The sequence below is a fragment of the Podarcis melisellensis genome, assembly GCF_964234715.1.
Source record: "Podarcis melisellensis genome assembly, chromosome: 7".
NCBI classification, from domain to species: Eukaryota; Metazoa; Chordata; class Lepidosauria; order Squamata; family Lacertidae; genus Podarcis; species Podarcis melisellensis.
Window position 1 is genome coordinate 21766627 of NC_138539.1, and position 16893 is coordinate 21783519.

At 45.0% G+C, this 16893-nt stretch overlaps 1 protein-coding gene across 25 annotated transcripts in view; it reads right to left on the reverse strand.

Annotated features, from left to right (window-relative positions):
- Positions 1 to 16893, reverse strand: part of RIMS2 (regulating synaptic membrane exocytosis 2) — a 349650-nt gene that overhangs the window by 18534 nt on the left and 314223 nt on the right. Inside the window, exon 1 of one of the 25 annotated variants that reach the window (XM_081918608.1) lies at positions 913 to 1087. The exons of the other annotated variants lie outside the window; for them this stretch is intronic. Within the exon in view, the coding sequence (XP_081774734.1) occupies positions 913 to 1072 (160 nt within the window). The 5' untranslated portion in view covers positions 1073 to 1087. Of the gene's footprint in view, positions 1 to 912; positions 1088 to 16893 lie in introns of those variants that run through there. 25 annotated transcript variants of the gene reach the window in all.

Sequence of the window (16893 nt, forward strand, 5' to 3'; positions counted from 1 at the left end):
ATGGTGCTGGCTATGTAACTGGTGTAGTGGCTATGGCTGCAATCCTACCCACGAATAAGTCCCATAGAACTTAATGGTCTTAACTTCTGAGTAGATGTGGATAGGATCGCACTGTGAAGAACCTGAGATGGGAAGTTTGCTAGTTCAACTCTCATCTTAACCAGGAACTCAACAGGAAGAAAGCATTCTCCCCACTTAGGATTCCTAGCAACTGGCATTCAGTGGCATTCTGCCTTCTGACAGTGGAGGTAGGAACCATGGAATTGCTTCTTTGTGTAAAAACAAGACTTCTATCTCAGTGTACGAACCAGGAGAAAATATTCAACTACAGTATTGTAAGCGCAAATTAAATTGTCACATTAATGACTACCAAATCACATCATTTCAGAGTCACACTTTCAGCGACAACCAAAGGGCTTCTTTTAAAACCAGTTCTACCAATGGATTTCCAAAACACACCTAAATTATCTTACAATGAAATGAATGGAACTTTAATGTGTATAACTTGAGTTAGAAGTGTTGTGCAATGTGTCCAAAACCCCCAAGTCCTTCAAAAACCAAACTTCGGCGCATTTAGTTGGGAAAACGGTAAAAGGATCTATTTCGAATGCAGGAATGGACACCCTGAATTATTATGGCACCTTTGCCAAGTTAAATACGCAGCAGCACAAACGCATTCAAGAGTCTCCGTTTAATGGCAAGGACACAATCTTACTGCCGCGCTTAGGACAAGGGCAACTGAAGCATCCACTCGGGTACCGTCAAACTCAGACTGTGCGGGGCTTGTTGGCGAGCCACTTTCTCAGTTTCTGGGCGCTGCTGCAGAGACCGTCCCGCGCCAAGCAGCCCACCGGTTGCTGCAGCGGGCGCCCCCCCCCCCGCCGCCGCCTGCTTTTCGCGCGCGCGCCTCACCTCCGCCGCCTTTCTTCACCTCCTCTTCCTCTTCCTCCTCCTCCAGGGAGTTCATGCAGGGGAAGTAAACGGCGAGCGCCTCGAAGGAGGCGGACAGGCTGCTCCGGCTCGGCGAGCGCAGCATGCTGCGCCCCGGCCCGCCCGCGCTCTGCCTCCCCATCCCGCCGCCGGCCTCGGCCCTGCTGCTCTTGGCGAGGGACGGGCGACGAGGCGTCTCGGCGGCCGCCGCCGCAGCAGGTGCTCCTCGGGGGCTCTGCGGGGCGGAACGCGAGCCAAGGCCGCTGGGGCTCCGCAAGGGCAAGCGGACCAGCGACAGCCTTTCCCGCCTTCCCTGGGCGCCCGGCGGCAGCCGAGGGGACTCCGGTTTGTGGAGAGCGGGCGGGGGCGGAGGGCGCAGCCTCCGTGGGCGGCGAGGCCAATCAGCAGCCAGCCTGCCGCCCTCTCCCTCGAATGGCTGCCCTGGCAGCCGCCGCTCAGGGCTGCCATCCCACCAGGCCTGGCAGGACTGCAAACATTAGAAAGGGGGGGGGGGTGCCAAAAGCAGCGACATGTGCAATTCGCGTGCTTCGTCCCCAGATGGCTGTAATAAATATTGACTCCCCCCCGGGTCTGAACAAGGGAGAACGATCACAGGCGGACAAAAACGAATCATGCAGCACAAGAAGGGAGGCAAACTTTTTGTTTCTCTTGCAGGCTCCGCTTGTTATTCGGTTAAATCAGGGGGTACCATTTGGGGCTGGCCATGGTGCCCAAGCCAAAAACTGAATCTGCCAGGCGTCCCCCACCCCCACTTCACCGGCTGTTCCCAAAGAAAGGGCTGGTAAGGAGTGTGATGAGTTTGGGATGCTAAGAACTTTCAAGCTGTGCTCTCACATCAGCCTTTCGTGAGCTCCTTAAAGTAGCACCTTAAAGTAGAAGAGCTAGTGGGAAACATGCTGGATTGGGCATCACTGCAAGGACGCCCCTCTCCCCCACGTGCACCAGTGCCTAACACCTCCACTGACCTTTCCTGAGGGACAGTAGCTACTTGGGTGGTGCTGCCCAAAGGTGCTGAAGGGGGCTTCAGGCAGTGCTGTCCAAACTTCCCCTGCCTGTCCTTTAAGGCTCCTAAGCATGGAAGGTTAGTAGGGTGGGTGTGGGTGGGTGTTTTTATTTCTTAGCCTCTTATGATCTGCATATCCAGGTGTTCATCATATAGGTGCCAAACAAACCCCAGCCTCCGTGCCAATTTTAGAGATGTGGAGGTGGGACAGCATGCTGCACAACTGTTGGATGATCTCCATCTACCTATGCAAGCTACGTACCTGCTCCTATAAAGCGAGTCTAGGTCTAGGGCACCACCCCATAACAGTGCCTCTGTCTTATCTGGATTGAGCTTCAGTTTGTTGGCTCTCATCCAGTCCATTACTGAGGCAAGACACTGGTCTAGCACATCCTCTGCCATGCCTGGAGATGCAAAGGAGAAATAGAGCTGTGTGTCATCAGCATACTGCTGACAACACACTCCAAAACTCCAGATCACTTAGCAGCTTCATATAGAGTTTAAACAACATGGGGGATAGAACTGAGCCTTGAGGGACCTCACACTGAAGGCCCCATGGTGCCAAAAACTCCCCCCCAAGCATCACCCGCTGAAGACAGCCATCCAAGTAGGACTGGAACCACTACAAAGCAGTGCCACCAACCCCTAACGCAGATAACCTCTCCAAGAGAGGTCAATGTGTTGAAAGCCGCCAAGAGGTCAAGGAGGATTAACAGGGACACAAAAACACTCCCCAAGCATCACCCACTGAGATGACCATTCAAGTAGGACCGGAACCACTACAAAGCAGTGCCACCAACTCAGCCTTGTCAAGGAAGATACAGTGGTTAGTGCTATTCAAAGACACTGAGAGGTCAAGGAAGATTAACAGGGACACATTGCCTCTGCCTCTTTCCCTTCAGAGGTCATCATATAAGGCGACCAGGGAAGTTTCTGTGCCAAAGCCAGGCCAAAACCCCAGCTGAAATGGCTCTAGAAAATCAGTCTCCTCCGCCTGGATCTGGTCAGTGACCAACTGCTCAAGAACCTTGCTCCCAAAAGTGAGGTTGGCAACTGGCTGGTAATTATTTAGGTTGGTAGACAATATAAAAGTACAAACAAATGGAACAATCCTGACCTATAAAAACGCATACTGGGCTTATTCAAAGAACACTTAGTACCAACCAAATATACACACTTTTCCCACCTCTTTCATTTGTTGTGAGAACAAAAGGTGCTAACATTTTTGTAAATGAAAACATTCTTTTTTTTTTTTGTAAATGAACTTTGTCTATTTTTACTTTTTTATCCTCTCTTTTGGCTTTAAACAAAATCCACCATTCATTAGCATTCTCAACCTCTTTGTTCAGACTAAAAATCTCTGCAAAGTACATTGACTAATGTAAGTAGGTTATCTGACTAAAACTTCTGCATTACACAGTATTAAGTGCATAACAAGGTTGTCTCATCACCTTTAGTTACTAGTTTCATTTTTTTATGTGGCATTCTTGAATTACAATGTGCCCTACTTATGGGTGACATTCTATTCTTCCCCCCCTCTCTCGTCACGAGCATGGATGATTTGGGTACTTTATGCATCAAACTGTTTTCTGTACCTTTACAGGATTTTCTTTCCCTCCAAGAATTCTGGGCACTGCTGTTTGTTAAGGGTTGCTGGGAATGATAACTCTGTGTGAGCCTCTGGATCAGGCCAATGGATCATCTAGTCCAGCATTCTGTTCTCATTGTGGCCTACTAAATGCTTGTGGAAAGCAGGCAGGCAGGCACATAGCTGTCAATCTTCCCTTTTTTTGCAGGAAATTCCCTTATTCCAGTGCCGTTTCCCACTGCTATCCCGGATTGTTAGATATCCCGTAGACTGTCCCTGGGACAGGTGAGGCTGCTGATCCCTTATTTTTGAGGCTGCTGATCCCTTATTTTCAAATCTGAAAGTTGACAGCTATGGGCAGGCAGGACATGAGTGCAATGGCACTTTGCTAACCTGTGATTCTCAGCAATGGGTATTCAGAGACATAATGCCTCTGATATGAAAAAATACTGCCTAAATTAAAAAATAGCTGACCACCTAGACTGATTGGTGAAGGTCAAGACAATCACCTATTTCCTGCATCACCTAATTAAAAGTGAGGGCAGAAAGTTTGCCAAAGCAGTTCTGAAAGCAGGCTGAAAGCAACTCAGATTGATCCATCCACACTGTAAAAACTGTAAGAACAGTAAACAAGAAAAAATCAGAACCCATCTGAATAATACTAGAATTGAAGGCGCGTTATGGGTTGGTGATTTTGTCACGTGGCTTGTAAGTGAGTGAGACATCACAATACTGGGGAAATGTCTAGCATAAACGGAGCCACGTCGCTGGCTTTTGCCAAGTTTGCCAGATAATGGATCACCAGAACCATAAGAGTTGACCATAAAGTTCCAGCCAACACATTTGGATGGAGAACAACAATCTCATCTAGGCAGATGCAAAAGTAAATATCAGAATGCATAACCCAAACACTTATATCTGTTGCTTATTCCCTTCAAGCTGTTTCAAGAAGCAAAATAGGAGCCCCTAAGAAAGTTCACCCAAGTCCTACATTTCAAAGGGTTCCACTAGGGCGCGTCAGGAGTTGATCACCCATATAAAGGAATTTACTTTAGTGGCTCAATTACTATCTTATTCCAGATTATTTGGGTGGAAGATTTTTCTGCACTTAGCTAGTGCTTACATATACATATACTGATAGTTTTTCCAATAATTGATCCTGCCAATGTATTGGTTTTGAACTACATGGGTACTCTAGAAGAGTTATTTGCTCTTCACCAAACACTCTCAACTGCAGAGATTAGCATTAAATAACTGTCAGGCTTAGTTTTTTCTTTTTTTTAAAGGACCTTTTCTAAAGAACTCTTATCTTAAAATTAACTGAGCCTGGAGTTTATGACTTTCAAGCTATTTGCGTGGTCTGGCTCCATTCCGGGAAAAAGCCTACAGTGCAAGTTATGAGACTCACTGGCAGTCAGTGGGGTGGATGACTAGGAAGAGACAGTTCCAAGCAAGGGAATATGCAAGGGAAAGGCTTAGTTCCTGGAAGACAGCCAGCTAATGGCTGTACATGATGAAGAGTTTGGATTTGATATCCCGCTTTATCACTACCCAAAGGAGTCTCAAAGTGGCTAACATTCTCCTTTCCCTTCCTCCCCCACAACAAACACTCTGTGAGGTGAGTGGGGCTGAGAGACTTCAGAGAAGTGTGACTAGCCCAAGGTCACCCAGCAGCTGCAAGTGGAGGAGCAGAGACTCAAACCTGGTTCACCAGATTACAAGCCTACTGCTCTTAACCACTACACCACACTGGCTCTCACAATTTACTGGACCATCCTACACACAGGAAGCCAGCATTAGGCTGGTTTAAATTAAACTGGAACAAGGGACACCAGATTCAGAGCTAATTCAGGAGACCCAGAGAGGGGGAAATGCCAGCTGATTGGAAATAAGCAACCAAATTGCAGAGAGCCAGTGCCCACCTGTTGACACGAAAGGAAGAATTCCCTGGCACCTTGAGTGGATGTGTATGAACTGCAAGGTCACACTGAGATCGAAGAAAGTGGTGTGAGGTGAATGCCCCCTCCCAAAAAACCCAGAAGCCTTCCTGCTAGCTGTAATAGGACAAGAACTCACAAACAAAACAAAAAATATTTCCCTATGCAACAGCAGTGGCAAAGATAGCATATGTGAAAATTTGGAAAGAAAGGGCAATCCTGACAAGATCAGCAGCTGTTCAAACTAATAGAATTTATAGAATTAGTCAATATGATGGCTACAATAAGGAATACGGACAAGAAAATAACATGAAGTGAGTGGGAATTACTAGAAATGTATTTTTAAAAAGAGGAGAATAATGTTAAACATACAAGTGGGGATAGGTTTATGAACAGTAGAAAAGGGAGAAAGGATGTGTACAGAAAAAGGAGGGGATACAAACTGAGGCGATGCAGCAAAATTAAATGATTGGACATGACTAGAGATGTAATAGATACTACTGTATTAGATGTTTAAAAGAGATGATAAGAAAAACTAAAATACCACAGAGAAAGAAATGAATGTATGTAATGGAAAAATGCAAAGAAAAAGAAAAAAGAAAGTGGTGTGCAATCAACAGCCTAGGAATGTAAACAAATGGGATAGAGAGCCCACAATGTCCCCTAGCAATACTCCAGCAGCCAATCAGTACACACAGCATATCACATGTGCTGGGCATGCCCATGCCACCAATCACACAGCCACACTCAACAACAGCACAGTATGGCTACACACTGAGGTCCTTCCTCATGACTCCTTATCACAACCAAGTACACCACTCGGCGCGCACCACTATCAAACACGTCTGAAATCTCATTTGCTACCTTCTTCACACCAGGGGCGGGGAGGTATCCCCCAAGAGGATGTCACAGGTGTTGATGGCGTATAACATGCTACAGAATGCGGTGGTGGTGTGAGAGCTGCCCTTGGGCACCAAGTCAAGTGAGCAGGGGCTCCAGGGTGCAGGGAGATGTTCCGCTAGCTCCTCACCATGTCTAGGAGCCACACAGGACAGCTGCTTGCAGCTACATAGCCAGGGTGATATTTGGGCCATGAAGCATTCTCCTTCTATACCATGGAGCCACTAGATGCCCTCTAGCTATCCCCCAGCTAGATGGCAGCTCATCCTCCCTCCCCATTTGTGGGTCCGTCTCCCTTCCCCTTGCCCCAGGCCCTGTGGTGTGCAGTAGTGTTGGGCTGCTGCTTGGTTCCCCAGCTGGCAGATGGTTGAAGTGTGAGGTGTTGCTGTTTTCTTTCACTGCCTGTCTCCTCCCTTGCCCCTGCTGGTACTGACTGTTCCACAGCAGGGGCTTCTGAGAGTTATAGTCAAGAGACCAGGGACCCTGCAGAGCAGCCCCAGTGGTGGGAATGCAGTCTCCCCTCCTGTTGCGACGCATGAATAAATGGGAGACAGAGCTGATGGTTGCGGACATTTGGTTTTTATTGAGCACTCTTTGAACAGGGATCCCCTTCCTTCCAAGGAGTTTCATTCACAGGGCTGCCTCTCTGCATTACGGGGCTTCATTGTGGGTGCAGCATCCGTTGACTCGTGGCCTGCAAACAAAGGAAGGGAGTGGTAACACGTGGGATAAACAGCCCCTTGGCACAGTGGCGAGAAGAAGGGGTGGGTGGGACCTGTGAGGTGGGTCCCAAGTGCTATTGGCACATCAGCTGAGACTGATTTTCCTCCTTCTCTCACCATGGGCATGGGTGGGGATGCATACCTTTGTTGGAGTCATGGAGCTTGCAGGTTGATTGGGGCTCCTTGTGTTGAGGTGAGGATGTGGCTCGACTGGCTGAATGGAGAAGGAGGGGTGGCTGTTAAGAGGTGTTGTCCCCTACCTGTCTGCTGGTGCAGCTCTCCCTCCTGGATCACATCCGCTGGTGGTGCAGTTGCTGCTGTTGCCTCCTCTGTAGCTGCGTGCCTAGTAAGGCAGTGGAACAGCAAGGTGACAATGAGGGCTGGTGACTGTACATGCCTCCCCATGACTGGTGACCCCTTACCTCTTTCTGTGCATTCTTGGCACCCATGGTGCAAGCAATGCCACATACTGTATTCAGGACTGGGAGGGGTGCTGATTGGGCTTCAGAATTCCCCCACCTCTAGAGGGAGAAGTGCTCCTGGATGCTGTGGGGGCTATTTGTGGGAATGGCACCATTGATGGGGCATCCTCTGGGGACCCCTCCTCCCAGACTCACCTTTGTTTTCTGTGTCCTTGGGTGAGTGTTGCTGCTGTTGACTGAGTGCTGCCTCCACCGCCGCCGTGTTCCTGTTGGGGAGAACCTGGGAGCAGGGTTAGCACAAAGGCCTCGTTTGTTCCTCATTTCTTGGGTGTGGTCTGTGGCAGGTGCCAAGATGCCGAGTGTTTGTGGAGTGTTTCCTGAGCGCAAAGTGCTTTTCACCAGGTGCAAAAGTCTTTATATGGGGAGCTCAAGAGACATCAGCCCACACATGGGAGGCAAGAAGTAAAGTGAGATGAGGTTGGAGCATGCTCACTTTACATCCTCCTGCTCCTGCTATGTGAAGTTGCACTGGATCCCGAGTGCTCTTTCAGATGAGTCTGATCTCAATATCCAAGGATTGGGCCCTCACCATTGGCCCCCGTTGTTTGGTTGAGTTGCACTGTTTTTGCCAGGAGAACTTACGCCCAGCTGCCAGGTCACATGACCCAGCTAAACAGGCTTAGAGTCCAGTATAAATCCCCCTGACCGATTCCCCCCTCTCCCCAGCAAGCTGGAGAATATCTGAGGAAAGAAACACTGCCACGACAGCAGAAAGAATAGTGGTTTGCTGCAGGCTTGCTTGAAATACAAAATGTGACCTATATGATCATTCAGAGCCATTTCTATTGTGAATCTATCTGCAAGTGAGCATTCAAGCCTGCCATTTGTGGCTTCTTGGTCCTTGAAAAGAAGTGTGTATGTGGAGTGTGAGACCTCCAGGTATAGGGTGGTATATGAATTCAATAAATAATAATAATAATTAACAATAAGAGTGTTGTAGGCATATTTGAGACCCCAAAATGCAACCACGCCATATGTTCATGCACAAAAACATTTTTTGGTGATTTAAAACTAAGTCCATGTCATAATTTCTATGAGCAAACTTCTTGTATTTAATAGGCTACAATTTTCAAATTCCCATACAGCAGTCCCATTAAAATCTATTTCACTACTGCAAAGTGAAATGCTTGAGTATTACACAAAAAGTGGGCATATATTTTAATACAGAATTGATTGTTCTCAGAATTGTGCTTCCTTTTATACGATCTACTTCAAATCTATTTTATCGTGGATTTAATGTTCTTTCTTCATTTTCTTAAAAATATGATTCAGTAGCTAGCCTGGAGAATGACATTTGAACATTAAAGCCAATCATTCAAGGACAGAATATGTGACACAGTTTGTAAGCAAGTGGTGCTAACAGCCCCACTGCCCACTAGGTGTATCAAATATGAACCTTACCTTTGCAAATGTAAGTCAGTGAGACTTGCAGATACTTGATCAAGCATCCAATAGGGAATTACAAACAGAGTTAAACAATATGGAACTAATTACTGTTTAAACTACAATGTACTGAATGAAAATGTTATCATAATTTGATTTCCCTTCCTATCCAATATTGTGCCTCATTTTTTCCCTTAGTGAAAACAGACAATGCCAAGCCATTTTGCCCGAAAGCCAACTGAAAAATAGACTCATTCCGTCAACCCATAATTTCCCTCGTCCAGTTCTGCATTGCTTTGAGAAACTGTAACACCACAAGACGCTAATAGAGTACGTACTCTGCTCTCTGTAAATTGCTTCTGACTGTTTTAATGTTTAGAGACATACTGAAGGAGGGGATACAATATATGCTCTGGCTATCTTTCTTATTTAGCATACATATTTCAGAATTGTATGATGTTGCCTGTGCCTTTGAGAAACTCAAGTTAAATTTGTGACCACTAACAAATCTATAGAAAGGACATCTATAATCAATTGTGTTTTTGCAGATAGTTGAGGGGGGAGATATTTTGCTTGTTTTAACTATGTATTTTATGGTGATTTCATTAAGTGTACCCTAAATATTAATATTAGAACAGACTATTCATGCTTTTCTGTTCCTCCATCATCTCCAACCTTAAGGATTTCTTTTTTAAAAAAAGAGCTTTGAGAGGAAACAGTCTTCTTAGCCATTTATCCTACGTTGTAAGATGTTCCATTACCCACCTATTTCTTTCTCAGCTTTGATATATTCTGTTTGAAGAGAGCAAGCAGCACTTAACATAGTATGTAGAATCCTTAATTTTTATTTTCTCCCATTAATTTTATAATTAATTTTAATCATAGCTGTCAGGACTGCCTCCAGGTCCCAGCTCACAGAGGACCAACGCCCAGTTGATTTAATGTACAAAAGTCTTTATTGAAGCTTAGTTTCCATTTCAAACCCCAGAGCGTGCAATCCTACGTCTTGACTTCAGACCGGCGAAGTCCCCTCTGACTCACTACCCCTTCCGCACCAGTTTAAGATCCTAGCCCGGCTCCACCTCCTGCGCTGTTCCTTTCTTCGCTGGGTCCTTCTGCCCCCTGGGGTTTCCTCCTTCCTGGACTCTTCTGACGCTGACCCTCCTGAGTCTTGCCCTTCCTTCCGGCGGGCTTTAGGACCTGGCTCCTCATCCGGGCTACCTGCTGTGCCGCTCGCCTGTACATTTGAACTTGGCGCGCGCGCCCAGCCGGTAACCTTCCTCCTGACCGTTCCCCCGCTCTCCGATGTGGGCGTGGTCAACCCTGACTCATCTCCTCTCGCTGGTGGCGAGAACACTGTTCCCGATTCCTGGGACTCCTCCCCCCTACTGTGCTCTGGTGGGGAAGCTGGTCCTGATTTCCAGCTGCTGCTCAATGAGTCCCCGCTGGCCCCTTGTTTCTGGGGCTTCCCCTTTGGCACCCCCCTCGCCCTGGCCACGGGCGCTCCCTTCTGCGAGTCTTCCGATTCGCTGGTGAGACTCGAGGAATCTCTCTGACCACTGTCACTGCCTACTCCCCCCTCGGATTCCTCCTCCTCGCTCTCCATTTGCTCCCCCTCCTGTGTCTCTGCTCCTGAACCCCTGACAATAGCCAAACCTATGATTCATAGCCAGCATGCATATAGCTTAGTAGGGAGGAACAAATCATATATATTTCTGAAGCATCTTTAAATCTTATCTTATCACTCCCTCTGAATTCCTCAAGAACAGATATTACTAAGTTTGATTAGAGTTTGATGATACAAATTGTTTTTCAAAGTTTATGCGGTATTATTATGAAATAAACATTATGCGAGGAAATAAATTCAAGTATACATAAATATGCACCACCTCACCTCTCGAATTGACCCTAATTTTTAAGTTGGCAAATGATGAGAGTCTGAAAACGGGGGGAAAGAAGCCAGTGATGCCAGTTACACTACACTATCCTCAGTCATGACCTTTCATCTCTAGGCACCTCTGTAATGTAGGACTGAGAATGCTTTATTCACAGCTGAAGGTGGTATGTGTCACATATTTCTGAATTTCAACTTCATTTATCCTAAGATTTGAACCCCGCCTTCAATACACAAGGTTCTCCAAATGGCTCACACTAAAATTCTGCAAATGAAAAATGAAACATCAGCAGAGCAAACAAAAACCAATTCAATTTGTGTTTTAAAAGAAGGCATAGGAAAAATAAAAAAGGCCCCTGCCTGGAGCCAAAAAGGCATTAGAGGCATCCATTTCCATCTGTCTGACTTCTGAAACAGTTTCCATCTGTCTGAATTCTGAAGATTGGGGCACCAGGAAAAAGGCCTCTGATGAAGACTTAAACGGACAGGCAGGTATTTGTGGAAAGAGAAGGCCCTTGAGGTACCCAGGACTCAAACCATAAAGAGCTTTGAAGATAAGCACCAGCACTCTGAATTGTACTTAGAAACAGATCAGCAGCCAGAGAAGTAGCTTCACATGATGTGTTCCCTAGGGCTTTTCCCAGTTTAGTAACCCACAAGCTAAATTCTGGACTAGCTGATGTTTTGCAAGTGTCTCCAAGGGCAGTCCTATGCCACAATCAAGTCTGGAGCCATGGAAAACAGGAGGGATGACAGCAGCTACAGAAGACTTGGAAGTGGTATGTGGTATGGAACCCATTTGGACCTCAAAGGTCAAGGCTGGCTCTATCTGTACCACAGACTGTGAGCCTGAACCCTTTATGGGAAATGCAGCCTTGTTCAGAATAAGCTGAACACCATCTTCCCAGGCAGATGAACCACCCATTCACAGTACCTCTCTCGTTGGGACTGTGCTTTAATTACAGATCTCCATCTTCAAAGTGTTTTCTTTATATTAGACTTTGAGCTGAGAAGCAACAGCCAAGCCTTAAGTGTGAAGCAGACTAGTTTGGCCGGTAAGGCGTGTGTGTTGCTGAGCTTCTACTTTGCAACACTCTTGAAAGAATATGGAATAAGAATCCTGTTGACAGGGCTAGCCTGATAAACACTAAATGAACACAGCAGCCTAATCCTTTATTTCAAGTTGTTGCCTGCAGCCACATTCTCAGTGTGAGAAATTCATTGCACAATGTCTGTTGTTCATCATTCCCATTATTCAACTTGTCCTTCGTTTTGCCACAGCTATCATCTGGTGGTACTCAGTGTATCGACTGTAGTAATAGTGTTTTCACTGCTGGTACCTATGACCAGAAATGGTTTCTTCTCCCCCTCCCTAGTTGTTTAGGAGTAATCCCTGTAGCAATATTTATATTTCAGTCATCAAACAAAATATCAGCCAAACAAAGCAACGGCTGCAACCACTCCTGAACAAACAGCCTGGTTGCATTAATCCATGCCATGATTAATACCTAGACTAGATTTCTACAATATGCTATATATGAAGCTGCTTTTGAAATCTATTTAGAAACTTCAACTGCTATAAAATACAGCAGTTTGCTTATCAATGAAAACCAATCACATGAACCGTATCCTACCAATGTTAAAATATATCTGCTGGCTTCCTGGTACAAAGTGTGGCCTGTATTCTCATTCATAATTTAAACATGGAAATTAATATCTTTTGACACCAGCCTTGTGCAGTTATATTCAATTAATAGTTAAGTGGTGATTTTCTTTCAATTGTTGCTAGGAAGGGTGCAAGCTGCATCATTTTCATTCCAGATATATAGGGCTAGGATAAAACCTATCTGAGGATGCATATAAGACGCTTTCTTTATCTCAGCTCCTTTCATTCCAACTCCACTTCTTCAAACCTGCAGTTTGTCAAAAACAATCTTTATGAGCTAATCTGCCCTAAAAAGGATTAGTAAAGAAACATTTCAACATTCCCATGCAGTATACCCGGAGAGAGCCATGATGGGATAATTAATTTCTAGTGACAGGGCATCAACCACACCACCTAATGAAGAACTCAGGCATACTACATAGTGGTAAGAACTAGAGAATTAAAACTCTTGCCACACACACACACACACACACACACACACACACACACAAAACCCCCAACAAGGGCAAGCAAACTAGTTTTCTGTCCATCTTTACAAAAAGGTAACAGTAGACTCTAACCCAACCTTTGCCAACCTGGTTCCTGCCAGCCAGATATTTTGGACTATAATTGTAGTCCAAAATTGGAATTGGAATCCAAAACATATTGAGGGCATTCTTCAGTGAAGAGTGTTGTAATGTCTCTAGGGCTCTCTGGAGATACGTTTCTTAATGCTTAAGAGCCCATGGACATAAAGGTTCTGGACGATCATTCAGCTAAAGATTCAATTTAACAATGTTTGCTAGTTCCTGAGGAGAACCATAAACTAAAATTCCATATTTGATCATGATGACAGTGCCATTTACAATTATTCCTGCATAAAAGGCTGCCAAGAGATCTAGCAGAGACAAGGACGGTGATCAAGGATCCAATGAATTAACCTGCAAAAATAACTGAGCAGACTTCTCAATCCTCCCACTGTGGATATTCAAAACAAACTGGTTAAAAACTAAAAATCGGTACCTCAGCTGTATTCTTATGTTTAGGAAACTGGTAGAAAATTAACTCTGTGATATAAACAAACAAATCATATGATGTGATTACAAAACTATTTTCGTAAATGACTTTTATCAAACGGAAGGGCATAGTCACATGTAATATGCCCTCCCCTCTTCCACTAAACGTATTAATCCATATAACATTACTCTCTTTTCAGCGAACATTAGCCTCTTTTCTTATGCAGTACATGTGCTTCTCCTAATTGTAATAATTTTATTATCTAAGCTTCCTTCTCATGCACTCAGTGCTCAGAAGAGCTCTGCTTAGTCACCGCAACTGGTTACCAGGGAGGTTCTGTTCTGTATCTGCTGCTGGCATGGACTAAAGCAAGATGAAAAACAACTTGCTAAGAGATGCGTATCATTCCAGAAATTCTCACAGGCTCAAAGGGGGGGGGGGTGTCAAATGAACCATAATAATATGTGGTACATTTTATTTGCAACAAAGCAATCTTGACCCTGGAGCCCAGTGAGTGACCAGGACACTTGAGTCAGATACAGCAGCACCATCAGTTGAGGGGCTGAAACAGGTTTCTGGGTCTGAGCCAGATGATAGTGATCAGGGGTTCACTGAATCAGGTAGGAATCATGGGTCCACTGATAGGCAGGAGCCCACTGAACCAAATCCCCCAGCACATCAGAGGGACTTTCCCCTAGTTCTGAGTGTTTTTCACACCACCTTGCCAGTGCAATACCAGGAGGAGATTAGGAGAAGGCTGGACAGCAGCTCAAAAGGCCACAGTTCACCTCCATTCCTCAATGAAAGTTGCTCACAAGGAGCTCTCCATGGTGCTTTGACAGCTGCTCTCATTTGCCCTCCTTGCGGGGGGGGGGGGCGTGAACAAATAGGAACAAAGAAAAGCTAGAGAAGGGTAACAAACAGCATGCAACTTTTCTAGAAATAACTGTGCCATACTCTACAACATTTGACAGGTGAAAATAGGAGCATCCATGTAATACTTCATACTAAGAATTATCGCTCAGTATTGCTGAAGACTTTACTGCACCCACTTTATGCTGTATTCCTTTACAATAACCAACAGATCAAAGGTTTTTGATCATGTATCCGGACATGAGAATATAAAGATACAGTTGTACCTTGGTTCTCAAACAGAATGCGTTCCGGGAGTCTGTTCAACTCCCAGAACCGTTCGAAAACCAAGGCGCAGCTTCCGATTGGCTGCAGGAGCGTCCTGCAGCCAAACAGAAGTCACAGAAGCTGCACCGGACGTTTGGCTTACAAAAATCATTCAAAAAATGGAACACTCCAGTTTTCAATTGTTTGGGAGCTGAAACATACAAGTTCCAAGGCGTTCGGCAACCAAGGTACGACTGTATACTTCTCACCTGCCTCAGGTTTTATAGTCACAGCGCATTTTCAACAACTAGCCATAATACAGAATCAGATGCAAATAATCTAACTAATATAGAATTCCAACCAAGATAAAATGATTATAGTTTACAGATATTATGACTTGGGTAGGATAAGCACATCCACAAAAGGTAACAATCAGTCTCCTATAACCCCCTATATTCCTAGCTGTGGAAAGCTGCTGGATTTGCCTTGAAGTGGCCAGAACTCCTTTTTGCAAATTCCACCTGATGATAAGGCCATGACCATTCTGGTCCAAGTCAGTGTGACCACCACCCTCCCAAGGATTAAGGGTATATTGTTGAACTATACTCTCTGTGGGGGCTGCCACTGATAATTTATTAGGAGCTTAATCTGCATTCTATTGTTGAAGGGTCTTAGTGAACAGATAGCGCCAGAGGATCTCCAGGTTACCAGGGCATTACCAGGACATACTGATTTGTTGCTGCTGATTTTGACATTAAAAGTGCTAAACAGTTTGGGCACTACATATATTAGAACAGCCTTTTCCTCTTTATATTTCACTACATAAGGAAGTAACACACAGCCTTCTCTAAGAGAATGCTATATTAACGAAATCATCTGTGCGCAAAATCCGTATCACATGTCCAAAGAGAGATGCTATTTATTGCTGGTGCAAAATTACATAATTCCTTTCCCTCAAACTATGAACACCTTTTTTAGACCTAACTCAAAGGCTATTATTTAAGTAGTTTAATTCCTGCTCTTGAAAGTATATGGGGGTGAATTTAATTATATTAGTAGAATGCTGGGTTACAATATGATTTGATTTATTGTCTTCTCTGCATTTTTACTTTTGTGCTGTAACCCATCATGGGCTGTCAGGAAGGTGAGGCCTAAGAATAAAGAATATTAAATAAAATTAAGCTGCAGTCTTTGAGTTGGAGCTGGATGTTCGAGGCAATGTGAAGGAGGTGAACACATTCCAGATCAGATCAATCTTTCAAGGGACACAGACTTCTTTACAAGGAAGAATATTTATCTGTCTTTTCAGTGCCAGCAGCCAGAAGGAATATGATGGAGTAAAGAAATACAACTGACATCAGGAAAGCAAACACTCCCTGTCCAAATACACAAACCAGAAAGATTTTTTTGTTCAAGCACAAGGACTACTATCAACAAAAATGTCAAGCTTCGTAATAGTTTCACTTGAGTATCAAAGAACTTTACAAAGTGTACTATGTTAATGAGATAAATTATTTCAGTTACTGAACAGGAATATGGAATAAACACTAAGCAATTTTCTCTGAGATGTAAAATTTCCAGAAATTTAATGCCATTGATTAACAAAGGTTAAAATGCAGGTAGAGGGATGTGTGTGAGTTGGGGGGTGGGATTGAAACATGTGCCATTGGCTCAGATGGGAGCAGTACTTTATAACCTGCCCCCTTCATGCCCCCCAAATAATGCAAAAAACTGGCTTACCGATGCTCACTTGTTTACTGTAACTTTTATAAGTATCAGGGTGCATACACATCAAGCAATGAAACTTTTTGAAATGTCTAACTCAAGAGGGTTTCCTCACCAAGCTAGGGGGAAAGAACCTGGAATCTGCCTCTACCCACTGCCATGAGAGATGCTGTGAAGTCCTAGCCTGGCTGGGGAATTTGGAACTTAGGATCTACAAGAATGTCCACATATTGCTTGAGCAGGCCTTTCAGCTACCGACTACCTGTTAGATCCCATTAACCTCCTCCTGTGCTTTGCCATAGGGATGTGGGTGGCGCTGTGGGTTAAACCACAGAGCCTAGGACTTGCCTATCAGAAGGTCGGCGGTTCGAATCCCCGCCACGGGGTGAGTTCCCGTTGCTCGGTCCCTGCTCCTGCCAACCTAGCAGTTCAAAAGCACGTCAAAGTGCAAGTAGATAAATAGGTACCACTCCGGCGGGAAGGTAAATGGCATTTCCGTGCGCTGCCCTGGTTCGCCAGAAATGGCT